Here is a 15,219-nt window from a genome sequence, read left to right as displayed (position 1 = left end):
GAGTATGATTTCATTGGCTCTACAATTCTGAAAGTATTTTTTTCAAGTTACACAAAGCAATACATGTATTATAATATATTTTAAAATGACATAGACATGTTTGCATGTATGAAGGTATGAAATCAGGTATGTTTCTGCATGGGGTCACAGTGCCCAAACCACTCCAGCGTGGATGTTTACACCCTCCAAATTTCTGTTAACTAAATATATTAAACCAGGTGTTACAATAACTCCAACTAAAGGGAATAGTTATTATTCTACTAAACCATTTATTACCTCTTCTCAATGGTACTGAAATCTCAGTACATTTTGTTGCGGCTTGTTTAGGAGAAATTGTTCATGAATGTTGTATAGAGAATAATTCCTCGTTGCTAAAATAGTTATATTATTTCTGTATACAATATTACATTTGCAAGTTGACCTTACGCTGAAACAAACTGTCTATTCTTGTATTATAGCTAGTATATAATATGCTTGTACACATAGTTTACTTTACTAGTAAGTATTCATGCTACAGTCTGAACAAAATGTTCACTTCTGAAAACAGATTTAAGTTATGTTAGTATTACATTTCTTAGTTTTGGAAAGTTATCACCACAAATGTAACCAGGCATAAATCATGTATATCATGACACACTTTTAAAAATTCTTTATTAAGTTTTATGGTTAAAATATTTTGTTATATGTCTTTTTTTTTTTTTGGTAGGACTGAAGTTATATTTTATAAGCTGATAAATATAAATTCACACATTCTGGTTATCACAAACACGGCTTCTAAACTATAGCTCCTTTAGTTTTACATATCAGTAGAATATCCAACATAATGCAATGCATTTTGAAGTTCAATCACTTAATGCTAAGCTATCAGAAACACATAACTTATCAAATAAAAAGATGTTTTAAAAAAAAAGAAACACATAACTTGACATAACAATGGAAGTCTGCATCCATAATATAAAGACAATTGTGCTAGATATATTTAGCTTTGTTCTAGATAGAAACAATTAGGAAATGCAACATCTGTGTTTAACTGAAATTTTAGACAGTAAATATAGACCCCATTTCCAAATGATATGGGCTCAATATAAGTGACCACTTAAACTGAGAGCAGGTGTTCTGTAATCTGCCCCCCAGTGTAAGCATGTTTTTAAATAGGCCTTACCCCAAAAGTAAGTCACTTACACTAAGAGCAAGTCTTTCAGAATAAGGGCAGACTTCACTTACACTGAAATCAACTATTTTACAATCTGGCCCATCATGTTTTAAAGCAGATTTAATACTTTAATAACAGGAAATAAATTACTATACAAGTGTGATATAACCTGAATGTTATCCTCATCTGTCTTATATTTTATGAATGAAGGTAATTTCAATTCTATTAAGCATTTTGTAATTTCTCGGTTTTAGCAAGGTCAAATTAAACGCCTTCATTATTGGTTTTCACAAAATGAAAGTTACATATTCACTTATTTATTACATTCACAGGTAAGTAAATTGGTGCCAATCCTTTTTCCAAATATAACATTGACCAAGATGTATATACAATGGATCTAGTCCTACCCAGCACTGAAATTTCCCAGATGAAAGGACTAACAACTTCACAAGACTGACATCCGAAACACCAAGTTTTCACATGAAATAAGTAAACTCTTGGCCATCCTGTTGAACTTTGCCCCTTACCCCCATGGTAATGTGATCTTGGAGTTGGTATACTTAATTGGGGGGGGTGTGGGGCATTGTTGGGTTTCATTTTGTTGTTTTATTTGGGATGGCCAAGCGATTACTTATCTCATGTAAAAAATGGGTGTTTCAGATGTCGGTGTTATGCAGTTGTTTGTCTGTGGGAGTCAGTAAGTGAAACATCGGTGTTCTGAAATAAATCCATATACAACACATCATATAATCTCAGTAATAACACTATATAAAAATGCAAGAAAAATCTGCATTACAGAGACAAATACTGATTTTATAACAAACTGAAAATATATACATAGAAATAATGGAGTTCTATAAGGCTCAAGATCCAGGAGCCTGAAACCTACCACTTCAAAGCCAGGGATTTGAATGTCTTGTAGCACAGGTGAGCTGCTGCTTGATCTCAAACTGCAATATGAGTGCAGGTAAGCAACTGTCGCAGCTTACCTGGACCTATTATTAGAGTTTCAGTAAGTTGTGTGCAGCAGCCTTGGTGAGAGAATGGGGGGTGCAGATTAGGGCATCAGTGGGGAAGGGAATTTAAGGTTTAGGAAACAAGAAAGGATCTTAGGGTTAGGGCAATGAAGGGGATCTTAAGGGTAGTGAGCAGGAGGTGGGTTACAGATTTAGGAAGGGGATTTTAGAATTAGGGAGCAACAAGGAAGGAAGTCTTAGGGTTACAGAAAAGGAGTAGGCTTTAGGTTTAGGGAGTGTGAAGGGGATTTTGATTTTGGGAGTGGGGAAGGAGTTTAGGGTTAGACTTCAGGTTCTGTTAGGGCTATGGCAGCTAGGTAGTTACAGAAAATCAAGTTAGTGGGAGTTCAAGCACTTGCCTATTCAAACAAGTGGCAACAACCTAATGTATTGCAAGAGGTTGTAGTAGATCCTAGAAAAATTAATTATGACGAAAAATAAGGTAGCCAATTATTAAGACAGCAAGGGGTAAAGTATAATTTACAAATACTATAAAAACAGATAATTGCTTATACAGAAATAACCAATATAGAAAATATGAACATGTTGTGCAGTTTTGTATCTATATATTTATAGACATGTAGATAGATAGATAGATAAATAGATAGATAGATAGATAGATAGATAGAGATATAGTTATAGATATAGATATAGACAGAGATATAAATCTATCTATCTGTACATTAGCTAGTGCCATGGCGTAAAGTGATAAAGCCCTAACTACGGCTCAAGTGGCCTGCATTTAATTAATGGCTGAGGTGTGTGAGGTGCTGGCAGGGAAGAATAGGTATGCCAATGCAGGGTGTGGGTGAGAGGGGCATATATCAGGGAGTAACACAACGCAGTAAGATTTCTGTGGTGAAGACTTGGGAAACTACCACAGAGGGCTACTCTGGATGGATGACCTGTTGCTGACATCAAGACTTTGGAGAAGTGAGGGGGTAGTTCAATGGATCACCCACTACACTTCACATACTAGTAATGTTGTTGGGCATATATAAGTGAGAGGTTAAGAAGAAAATTCCACAGAAGCAATGTGATTCACTGCCTGGATACATCCGTCTCCCCACTGGCCCAAACCCTCAGCAAAGAAAGTCTAAGGGTATAAGATAAGGAGCAAGTACACCCAGCAAAAGAGGAGAGGCAGAAAGGTCAGACAATAGTAAGCTGCACAGAGGAAAAAAGTAAGCAAATATATAAAATTATTTGTGCCAGTGAGTGGCTGAGTAAAAGCAAACGTCCCAGTCTTTAGCAGCAGTCCACTGTTCACCCTTTAGAATCCTCACTTGATGCTAGATATGATCTCCAGCACATCCTGAATCTGCCGCAGGGTGTTCTTCTGATGCTTGGAAAATCAGTAGGTACCCAAACCACCTCAACTTATTCATCTTAGGGCCTAGGAACAGTGGCCATACTCTAACATCTTCCTGACTTGCAAAGCTCTTCACTATATCATAGAGGGTGAACCCAGTGATTCCATGAAACACACACATTTCTGCCACTTGTACTGGTGATCTTATGTTTACAGTCATGACACAAACACCTGTGGCTATAGGTGAACAGGGAGACAGTGGCCAATTAATAAACTGATTACTTTGTCCAGTGAGTCAGTTCTCACTTCTCCACCGCAGTTTAGTATAATATCTGCAGTAATGCAGTCACTGTATTCACCCCATGGTTAATCACCTGAACTACTGCATGCTCATTCATGAATAAGATCCCAAGACATTTAGGGTCTGTATTATATGAATGAAAGTTCATATAATTGATTGCTCTAATGAGCGAAAATCCCAGAAATCGAGATACGTGCTGTGGGATTGCAGTACAGTGAAGATCGGGGTATCTGCCCTTTCCTCACTGGAGTGTGATCTCGGAGTTGGAATATATATTTAGCTGGGGGGTGCAGCCCCCCACAATATAATTTCAATTTCCAGGATTTTCCTTTATTTGAGTGATCGATTATATGAACTTTCATTCATATAATATATTTCAGACATTTAAGCACTTCCATTTTCTGCAGTTAATAATAATCTGTGTTCTAAGACAGAGTCATACCTTCTCATTTGAAAATGCTGATTTACTTCTCACCTATATCACAGTCAAGAGCAAACTTTTTCATTACGTACTGTAAGTCATGGTCACTTAAAGGTAAGAGAACAACTTTGCAAACAGAAAAGATGCAGTAATCACATTGTCACCAAAAAGATCTGGTAACTTCCTGCATGATTTAATCCCTCAGGGAATTACAAGATCCTGGCCCCATAATAGCAGGTTGTTCTGGTTATTTTGCTATGTTCCCAAATCTAAAAAGCTATTTAACAACCTCTGTATTACTCTGTTTCAAACTTGTATGACAGATTACCATCCAGTCCCTGAAATAACCACAGGGGCCAATCGGAATGCCCTCCTTAAAATCTTATCCAGTGAATCCAGCTGGATCTCCCACACCTTCCTGTCGATCTATTTAAATAAGATATAGATATAGCAAGATATATGAATCTATAACTTGTTGTCTAATCATAAAATATTTAAAAATATCATTTAAAGCACTTTTATTCCAAAACATACTCAGATGAATCACATTACATCTAAAATGTCATATAGAGGAAATACTCCGCCAAAACTTATATTTGCAGTGTTGCACCCCTTACGTAAATATAATAACCCCACAGTCGCACAACCATGGAGAAAGGAGAACATTTTTCATATAGTGAATCATTGCTGGTGTACAAACACATACTTCTACAGATAGAGATACAAAATACCTGGGCATTATTAGCAAGGTAGAGATACTGATAGATTTGCATTGTTATTCCTGGGAGTCAAAATCATACCAGCATTGACTTTCCATGGCCTTACACATTTTTCTATCAAATCTGATTCAGTCAGTTGTGTTTTTGATGAAATGCTTTTTATATCAATTGTGAAAGTCCTAGCAATTCATTAAAGTGCTATAACAGTCCTTCTACCACAACATACCCATTTGTGATTCAGATGTTAGCTGCGATGAAGTAAGACTTGATTATTGGCTAATTTAAATGTTTCTTGAATCACAGTTACCATCTTGGCTGATCTGCATGTTGCAGTAGTAAATTGCTGCTCATGTAGGCAGTGGAATCCTCCTGTCACTCTCTCACACACACAGGTGCACAATATGAACACTCACGCACATACAGCAGAGTCCCTGTACTTCTTCCTTCTCAGCCCTCCCATGGTTACTGCCATTCTGATACTTTAAAAAGTAATCCTTGCTGTCCAGTGGTTCCTCACCACAATGTTTATGTTGGGAGGCTGAACACAAGCTTTTGGCAATAGTCATTACAGTAATACAGTGGGGATGGCTCTGCCAATCTATGCAGCCAAGCAATTTCTTGAGTCACAGCCACAGAACGTTCTGCTATGGCAATAGCAACTGGCTAAGAAAATTTGAAAGCACTTCCACCTTAATAAATAAATAGTTCCTTCACGAAGATGGGGTAAAACACATAAAATATACAATTATATAATAATTAATAAAAATGTTTGTTCCGATCTTAGTGCTTGCGTAAAAACATAAAACAGATACTTCTTCAGAGATAGAAATCAGCTTACCCAACCCTATTTCAATACTATAAATTAAATTAAGCATCCAATCACAGGAGCACTGAATCAATATCATTTAAAGAAACAGCATCCCCATTTAAAAAGAACATCCATTATAAAAGAATATGTAATCATTAATACACTTTTACGCTTAATTTAATTTATATATATATATATATATATATATATATATATATATATATATATGTATGTATGTGTGTGTGTGTGTGTATCAACATATCAACATGACACCGGCAAGGCATTTTGTTGAAGTAAGGAAAACCTGCTACAGCTGACTGAACAGTACCTACTTTTTCCTGAGTGAGATTGCAGTACAGCGGACAGTAGGAAATTTTCTTCTTTCTCCACTGTAGTTTGATCTTGGAGTTGGGTTGTGGGGGGGTCACAGTCCCACACATGGGGGTTGAAGGGGGATTTTAACCCAGCAGAAACAGACGTTTTCTGTTTTTTTTTGTTATTCAACCTTTTGAAGATCGATGTTTTGTGGTTAATGATTTGTGGTTCAATGTAATGACATTTCACTGAAATATAATACACCTAATACACACACACACACACACACACGCACATGCGAGCACACACACACATATGTTATATACACAAAAACATGCAAATACTTGATTTAGAAAATAATTCTCAGGTTTCTAACAATATATGTTGGTGTATCATATGAGACTTACCTTTTCACCTGGCAATCCAATTGGGCCTTGAGGGCCAATCAAACCCTGTAAAGAGAAAAAAAGAAAAAAAGACATCTTTGAAGAAATAATATTAAGTCATAAGTAGTGTTTCAAAACAAGATGTATAATTTTGTTTGCTTGTCCAATGGGTACATTTCAGTGGAATAAAATTCCCTTATAATGGTTCCACGTCACTTGTAAAGCCAAACTTAATATGTTATGAAGCAGAATAAACATTAAAAACTGCAGAATAGTGACAAAAATGACATTAATATCTGTAACATAAAACTATTGATTATACTGTGCCAACTACAGTAGTGCAGACAGGGAAAGCCTTGACTGTGGCTCAGACAGCCTGAGTTTGATTAGAAGCCCAGGTGATGTTGCTGGCAGGGTGGATGTCTGTGCCTGTATTGGGAGGGGATGACAGAGTTAGATGTACACTGTTACAGAATCTAGGAGAAGGGGCAAAGCAAATGTGCATCCTGTGGGGCAGGCTTTTGGTACACCAAGCTACCACTTGGCTATAGCCTTCATAGCCAGTGTCTGGCGCCATTACCTGTAAAATAAAGGTGTGGTGGACCCCTCTGGCTGCACTTCTGCTATTCTTTGGATGAGATGCTAAAGTGAAGCCCCATCTGCTTGACTCAGTGGTACTTTAGGTGGATATAATAATAACACCGTGCCACTTATTGAAAAAAAATAGGGAAAGTTATCCAAAGCTCTGGCCACGTTCCTCTAGTCAGTATGAGTGCCACCTTGGTTCTCCAATGGCCTTAGCAGGGCTTAGCTGGTCAACACAGAAATAAATTAAAAAACAATAATAAATACTCTGAATTAACTGCTTCCTGTAAACAAGGGTTCAGGGTTTTATTCTTTCTAGCTCCATTTCCTATAGTTACTTAACCAAACAGTTCTCCTGAGACTTGGACTTGATTAATAGAAAACAGGATTTGATTTTCTGATTTAATGTAAATCTGAAAAAGAGAACTTCAAATACATACACACTCACTCATGCACACATCTCTGCATCACTAGTATAAGACCTGATAATATGGTAGTTGCAGCTACAGACACACCTGTCTGCAAGAGCTGCAAAGGAAACTGCATGTTTCATGTATTATGGAAGTCAAGAGTTGCTCTAAATTCTTGCATTTCTTTCTCTATCCAGGAAAGAAGCCAAGAACTACTCTAAAATGTTGTGTTTCTTTCCCTCCCCAGGATGGAATCTCATTAACTCACTGAAGTCAAGACAAGAACCACTATAAAGCAAGGAAGAGAGGTAAATAGATGCTAAAGCACAGAATGGAAGTAATCAATAATTTTTTCATGGCCAGGCCAGGTTCCCAGCTAGGACTGGGCCCTAGGCAACTGCCAAGGTCACCTTGTGCTGGATCTGGCCCTGCCATGGCTACCTCATATCTCATGTCCTTGGCTATAACCTAATCATATCTCTTAACAGGGATCATTCATGTTTTGGTATTCGTGCTTGGCAGGCACATAATATAATATCAAAATTCAGCACTGACAGTATCCCTGATAAAGTACATTCCTGTTTTTCACTAAAGAACCAGCTGCTGTTGTTCGACTCAGCTTTTTCATGAACTCTCATATTCTCTAATCCACCCATTTCTCATCAGTATCCTTTTAATGGGGCACTCTTCTTTTGAGGTCAGAGCATCGGGGAAGAGATAGGCAACATATGTAAATGCAAAAAAAGATTTAGTGACTCAAAATGTCTAACAACTACTGGAAAATTGTGGAATAAACTTTCACATTATGTAAGATATATTCCTAAGAAGAAGCATTTCAAGGCAAAGCTGAAAGACTACATCACAGGACCTGTATTAGTGCTGTCATGTAACACTGTCTCTTTTTTTCAGATTACAGTTTTTACAATACTACATATTCTCTGCTTTTCCAGTTTTGTAAGATATCTCTCTGGTCTGTCCCCAGTTTACATCATGCCATGCCTCTTCAGAAGAAAAATATGGGCTTGGTATAACGGTTACGGTATTTGCCTCATAGGCACAAAGTACAGGTGTGATTCTAACCTCATGTTATTGGCTAGGCTTACAATGACATTTCAGAGTAGTTGGCCTGTTGTTCGCCTATGAAATCTATAATATATGAATATGGAACAATAATGCAACTGCATTATGAATGTTCTGTGTTATTGTATTATTTATTCTGTTCATTAGAGTTAAAGTCATGCTCAGTTGTATGCAATGCTAGGTAGAAATATGACCAGTAATTTTTTACATTTCTTCCCAAGTTGAATGTTTCTTTAAATCTCTGACTTGTTTGTTATCCCCTGTTTTCTTTGGCTGCGAGTATGATATAAATATCTGTGTCTGAATATACTTTTTTTTGTTGGTCTCCCCAGGACTCCATCAAATATGGAACTTTCTAATTGGATATTCCTAGTTAACTAACTTCAGTCAGAAGATCAGTCAATCTTGTGGGACCAAGATTCCTCCTCATATCATATGACCATGGGTTTTAACAGCAGGAAGCACGTGGAAAAGATGTTTCTGAATGGAGGAACTGTCAGTGCAGACAGTGTATAAGCCACTAGGGCAGCAAGATTGCTTCTCCCACCCAGTCTCGAAAGTCGTTGGTTCCCCAACTTTCTGCATAAAATTATCTCTATTTTGTTAGATGGATTTGCAGCCTGCTAAGAATTCTTTCCAGTGCAGACAGTATACAAGACTGCCACAAGGTAAGCTGCTAAAACCATATGTACCACTGAATGTGCAGTCACTGCTACCGCTAAAGTACAAGGACACTTCATATGTTAATGTACGTCAGGCTTGTTAAAGCTATTTTATAGGTAGGTACTAGGCTATCTGCCTGAAGGCATTTATAAGCCTAGCCAGAATGTGTTGGCTTTCGCCACCCCCTTATAGGTTCATAGGTAGGTACTAGGCTGTCGGCCCTAGGGCCTATACAAGTCCAGCCAAAAAGGTACCCTGGCTTTTGCCACCCAAAAAAATCATTTTACTTTAATGCATATGGCTTTCCTGCCCATGAGCAGGTTGTCCTGGCTTTAATGTATGACTGTGTTACCCATGATCAAATGTTTAAGCGTCCTTTACTCCATGGTGACATCCAACTCAACCCTGGCTCCTCACCCTCATTCATTTCAGTATCCTCTGCCCCCGTTATACCCACCAAACATTTCCTTGCTTTGTACTGTTCTAAACAAAGTTACACACCCGCAAACACGGTTTCTTCATATATTACTGTCATTGCCAAAACATGGCTAAAACCCCAAATAAAAGATTCTGAAATTCTACCCCCTGGCTACAGTATAATTTGATGTGATGGACTACACAAAAAAAGGGAGAGGCATTTCAAATGTGTATAACAACTGTCTAAGTTTCTCACCCCTCAAAACTAACATACCAATCTTCTAAAATTTAGAACTTCTTATCTCTCTTCATAATGTTAATAAATATAAAAAAGCTTTCTATATTTACCCCCTATATAGCACCAAGTAATAATATTAGCTTATTAGAAGAAATTATTTGCTGTATAACTATAAATATTACTACTGAAACCATTATCATAGACAATGTTAACATTGACTGGTTATCTATGACATCTAACACCCCAACTCCTAGTCTTAACTTGTATGGGTTCAAACAGTGAATCTCTTCATCTACTCAACTCAACAAAGCAAATCAAAATACTCAGCAACAGGGAAATCAACTGCCAGTTAAAAAAAATACATCAATACAGAACTACCCAAAATATTTCTAAGTTTCACCCTGATACACGCAATAATATAGTAAAATCTGTCAATGGGTCTCTACACAAAACCCTACACCTAGATGAAGTTGTCAACAAATTCAACAATGTAGTCTTGAATAATTTAAATATCCTTGTTCCTACTAGAAATAAAAGAGTAAACAATACTCAGACTCCCTTGGCTGTCTCATTCTACAAGAATTCTCATGAAAAATTAACAAAGCATGTAAACAATAGCACAAAGATAAAGCTCCTCAAAACTTATATCAATACAAACAGTTGTGCAACTTCACCAAGAAGCAAATTCACCTAGACAAAAATAGTACTCTTACCCACAATATAATCATAAAACAATCCAATTTAATTCTAGTGCTCAGTTAAGAAAATTTTTCAGCCTGGCTCTCCTTTCTCACTAAACCACTATCTGGACTTATCCCTCTCAAAAGCAGCTACCAACTTTAACATTTTCTTCATCAATATTGCAGACTATCCTACCTTCAACTCTCCCCAACCATTTAATATACCTCAAAACTCTACTAGTCCTGACATCCATGCCTTAAATCTCCAACCTGTATCCACATCATATCTTAAACAGTTGCTAAAAAAACTTAAACCCTGTTATCCTTCTGCTGATGATCTCCCTGCTCAGTACCCTAAGCTTGCTGCAGACTCTATAGATTCATTATTAATACAGATCTATTCAAGATTCCCATAGCGCTGCCTTGTGGGAAAAAAATCTTCATTGTTCTCCTGCATAAAAGAGGTAACTCCTCTGAAATCTATAAGCTAGTTGCCATCTTGTCCCCTTTTCTAAGATCCAAAAAAGTGTTTTTAAGTAACTCCTTCACTATCTCTTGCAAAATGATCTCCTAATCCCAGCACAACATGGTTTCTGACCAGGCCATAGTACTACTACAGCTCTCCGCAACTTTTTCAACACCGTTAATAAGGCTAGAGGCCAAGGAAAGTTTATCATTTCTGTTTTTCTAAATCTCTCAAAAGCCTTTGACAGAGTATCACATGAGAAACATCTGACTAAAATGCTTTTTCTGGGCCTTTCCTAACCAACTCTTTTGTGGTTCTCTACCTGTCCGAATGATAAAAATCTGTCACATGACTGTCTTATTTGTCTCCTTTTCTCCTAATTAAAACAGGTGCTCCTCAAGGCTCTGATCTCAGTCCCCTGCTCTTTAACATTTTCATCCCTCACCTATATACACCTCTTCTCAGCAAGCTTGCCATATTCAGTATGCAAATTACTCATCTCTCATCTGCTCATCTGACAGCCACTACCACTACAATCCATGACACAAAATGCCTACTCAGTCAAATTATGGTTATATGAAACCAACTTTTACTACTATTTTTCCAGTGTCTCATACCAGTGCTATAAGTAACTTCCACATTACCTCTTTAACCAATACAGCTACTGAAGTAGTTACACATACCAAACTGCTTGGAGTCACCATTGATGACAAAGTTTGATCTTTATATACAAAAACTTAGTCTGCTATACAGAACAAAATGTCCTTACTCCTTCTAGAAGACTCACCCCAGCTAATAATTGTCCTTTACCCTCTCTTCTCTATGGCACAACTATTTTGACTAACATCTATCTCTCTCTTAAATCACAACTGCAGCAATGTTGTAATCAGATAGCTAGGCTTGCAGCTAACCTGCCACATAGAGCTCATCATTGCAGCTAACCTGCCACATAGAGCTCATCATTGTAGCTTACCTGCCACATAGAGCTCATCATTGCTCTGCATTATTGTTAGATATTATGAATATGAGGCTGAAATTAATTATGTTCTAAATATGCTGAAAGAAAAAGCTTGCTTAAATGCAGAAACAGAGTTTAGTAATATGTGATCAGCAACCATACTAAATGACTGTGGCTTAAAAAAATAAGGAACTTGCTTATGAGTGTATTACGCACACATCAAGAAAGCTGAACTTCTTACAGACATGATAAGAATGTAATCTGCTTTCACTGGACAACAGGACATGCTTTTTTAAGAAAGTTTAAAAATGTGCTTTTCTAATCCACAAGGCGTTTTCTTGAAGACAGTTTACTTATCAGCATTTGCACAAGAACAGATGTGTTAGCATTTGCGTCATCAAGCCAGTATCTTTCCAAAACCTAGAGGGTGTGAGTTTAACTAAAATATGTATAAAAAGTCTGTATTAAATCTAGTTATGTTAGGGGTATGGTAGGGACACATTTGGTGTCCTGAGGTAAATGTTATATCTCTCACATCATCTGTACTATATGAGAAGTAAAGTGGAACAGTACTTTAAACTGCAACATTTTTCCAGTTTGGTTTATTATAAAAGTTATTGGTTACTGCTCTTAAAGACAGGTGCTGCAAAGTATATTCTCTCATCAGTGTATATTCTGCAAGTTTCTGTATGCGACAGACTGTGAATGCAAATATAACCAGACTTTGAATTTTAGCAGACTCCAGCCAGCAAGACCGAGTGTCTTAAGAAGACTTCAAATCCCACAGCAAGAGCAAGCAGTAAGAAGCAGTGAGCAGAGAGCTCAATATATTTTTTCAATTATGTGCTCTCAGTTGGTTAGAAATCCCACATCAGCTAGACCATACACAACTTTTTCTAACCCATAAAATACTATGTATCTCCTCTACCTGCCCTTCTATCTCCTCAGTACTTCATCACTATTTCCCCAATCATCCTCTGTACTCTTAAGTCAAAAACCTGCTTGAAGTCTACAAACCAAAAAAAAAGTATAGGGAACATTAATACTTACACTGTATATCCAAGCTATGGAACTCTATCCCAAATTCAATCAGAAGTATAATTAGTCTCCATGCATTTAAGACCTCTCTGAAAGAATTTCTCACAAATTCATGGCTTTGTCCATGCACCTCACCTGTATGATCTATATTAACAAATACTTTACATTCTTACTAACTTAACCTCTAACCTCTCATCATACTATCTATCTATACCTTTCAGCACCTGCCCTCCCCCCTCAATTACTGTGCACTTGTATCTTTTTATGTTTATTTCCTAGCATAGTACTTTTGTATATACCGACTGTCATATTTAATCATCGTTTTATTTACTTTTTTTATTTTTACATCACTGGTGTCTCCTCATATTTTATTGTAGCCTGTGCATTCTACTATCAAACTGTATGTATACATGCTTTTTTAATTACATTTGCACTATTGTGTTATTTGATGTTGTTTAACTCTCTGGAGACCTTTTACCCTGGACCCACACTGAAAATGGGTATTTATAAACCAGTCAGACTTCCCCGGTAAACACATGTCAATAATAAATAAATAAACAGAGTAATAAGGTTAATCATACCTTCCTCTAGGACTAGGACTACTCTAACAGGTCCCTTGTTCCTATAGCACTCCATCTTGGAGAATATCAAGAAACTCTCACATGCTACTGCTTAGAAGGGGAGAGGGAGCACGCTTTGTATATACATGTGGCCTTGTGTGGTACCAAGATCCAGCCTGACAGTGTGGATACTGCATGCTCGTCAACAGGTTTAAATGTCTAATGCATACACAAAAACACATTGCCAAGGCACTGACCCTGCTACATTGCAGTTACCCCATGTGACAAAGATATTAATCAACAGGCAGTGCCATATGCAGGGCAGGATGAAGGGGACAGCTTCCCATGGCAAAAACTGTTAAGGGGAGGAAATCCTCCTTAAAAAGTTGTCAGTCTGGCAGGAGTGCAGTAATGGCATTTGCCTAAGGAACCATGCCTGTGCCAGCTCCAAGGCTGTATGTTATAAATTGACAAAAATATGTTTTTACTTCACACAAGCCAATAAATTATTGTTAAAGTTTTTTTCTAGTTTGATATAGATCACAAATATTGGCAAAATTGGGGAAAGTGAGGAAAAAGTAAATACTAGTATTTGAAATATTCAAAAGATGTGGAAGTCTTAACAGTTTACTTGATAAAAGGAAATATGGAAGCCAATGACACTCATGAGGATACATATGCTGTTGTGCAGGTTTCATTAGAGGCAGTTGTAGCTAAACTTAAAAAACATAACAACAGATTCCTGAATGTCACGTTTAACTTGACAAGAATACATTGGATAGAGATATTTTGCTATATAACCAAGACAAAGTCGTGTTTGCCTTGTAGCATAAAAATTAGATATCTGAAGGAACACTTTTCTGACTTATTGGTAAAGCTATTTCTAAAGTAATGGGTCAAAAGGATAAGGCAAAAAGAAAACGTCTGTGTGTGATTTTGTATAGCAGAAAGATTAGATAAGAAATATAAGATGGCAGAATGTGCTGGTTTTCCTGAGAGTAACATCAGTCTTCAAATAATTTATTTGGTTTCTCTGATATGAGCACTGCCTGAAATATATTAGCGTGATTTTACATTGTGCTAAACAAAAGAACAGGTTTAGATTCCACTTTGGTAACTAGGCAGAATCAGCAGCATCTGAGAATTTTTTTTTTCAAAAATGTTTAGAGTCACTAATGTTTCAGTAAATGAACTAAATTCTTTGAGGATATGTGAATGCAGTTTAAAGTACTTCAGGTTTAAACTGATGCATCCTGCTAGGTTAAAGTTTTTTTTTTCTAACTCTATGGCATTTTTGTCAATGAGCACAAAGCAAGGGCTAGGGCGATGGAAATCACAAGAGGAATAGTACACATGGAGGCTGTATGACAGCTATGGCAAGAAGCAGTTGGGTAAAAGTTGCACAACATCATTCAATGTACTATGATTAGGCATATCAACTCAAAAAAATTACTCGTCATAGCTGACTTTTTTTTTATACTGACTATGAACTATCACAAGCTTATCTCAGCAGAAAGGTAAGGAACATTGGATTGGTTGAATATTGCAATAAGAGTATTGTTCATTAGCACTATAATTTTCATGTTTTGTTATACTATATATTGCCATGACTGAGGAAATACATGACTTGATGGAACAATACACAGGCACTACATTACTTAGTTGTTTGATTTTATACTGTGTTCTTCCCTGG

The 15,219-nt window shown here is 36.9% G+C and overlaps 1 protein-coding gene across 1 annotated transcript in view; it reads right to left on the bottom strand.

Annotated features, from left to right (window-relative positions):
- The window catches only part of COL5A3 (collagen type V alpha 3 chain), a 1,727,233-nt gene that overhangs the window by 985,034 nt on the left and 726,980 nt on the right, over positions 1 to 15,219 (bottom strand). Inside the window, exon 23 of the mRNA XM_044084684.1 lies at positions 6,453 to 6,497. Within this exon, the coding sequence (XP_043940619.1) occupies positions 6,453 to 6,497 (45 nt within the window). The remainder of the gene's footprint in view (positions 1 to 6,452; positions 6,498 to 15,219) is intronic.

Source organism: Protopterus annectens, chromosome 9.part0 (genome assembly GCF_019279795.1).
Source record: "Protopterus annectens isolate FY-2018-M chromosome 9.part0, PAN1.0, whole genome shotgun sequence".
Taxonomy (NCBI): Eukaryota; Metazoa; Chordata; order Ceratodontiformes; family Protopteridae; genus Protopterus; species Protopterus annectens.
Note: the sequence above shows the minus strand (reverse complement) of the source record. Positions and strands in the feature narration are given on the sequence as shown.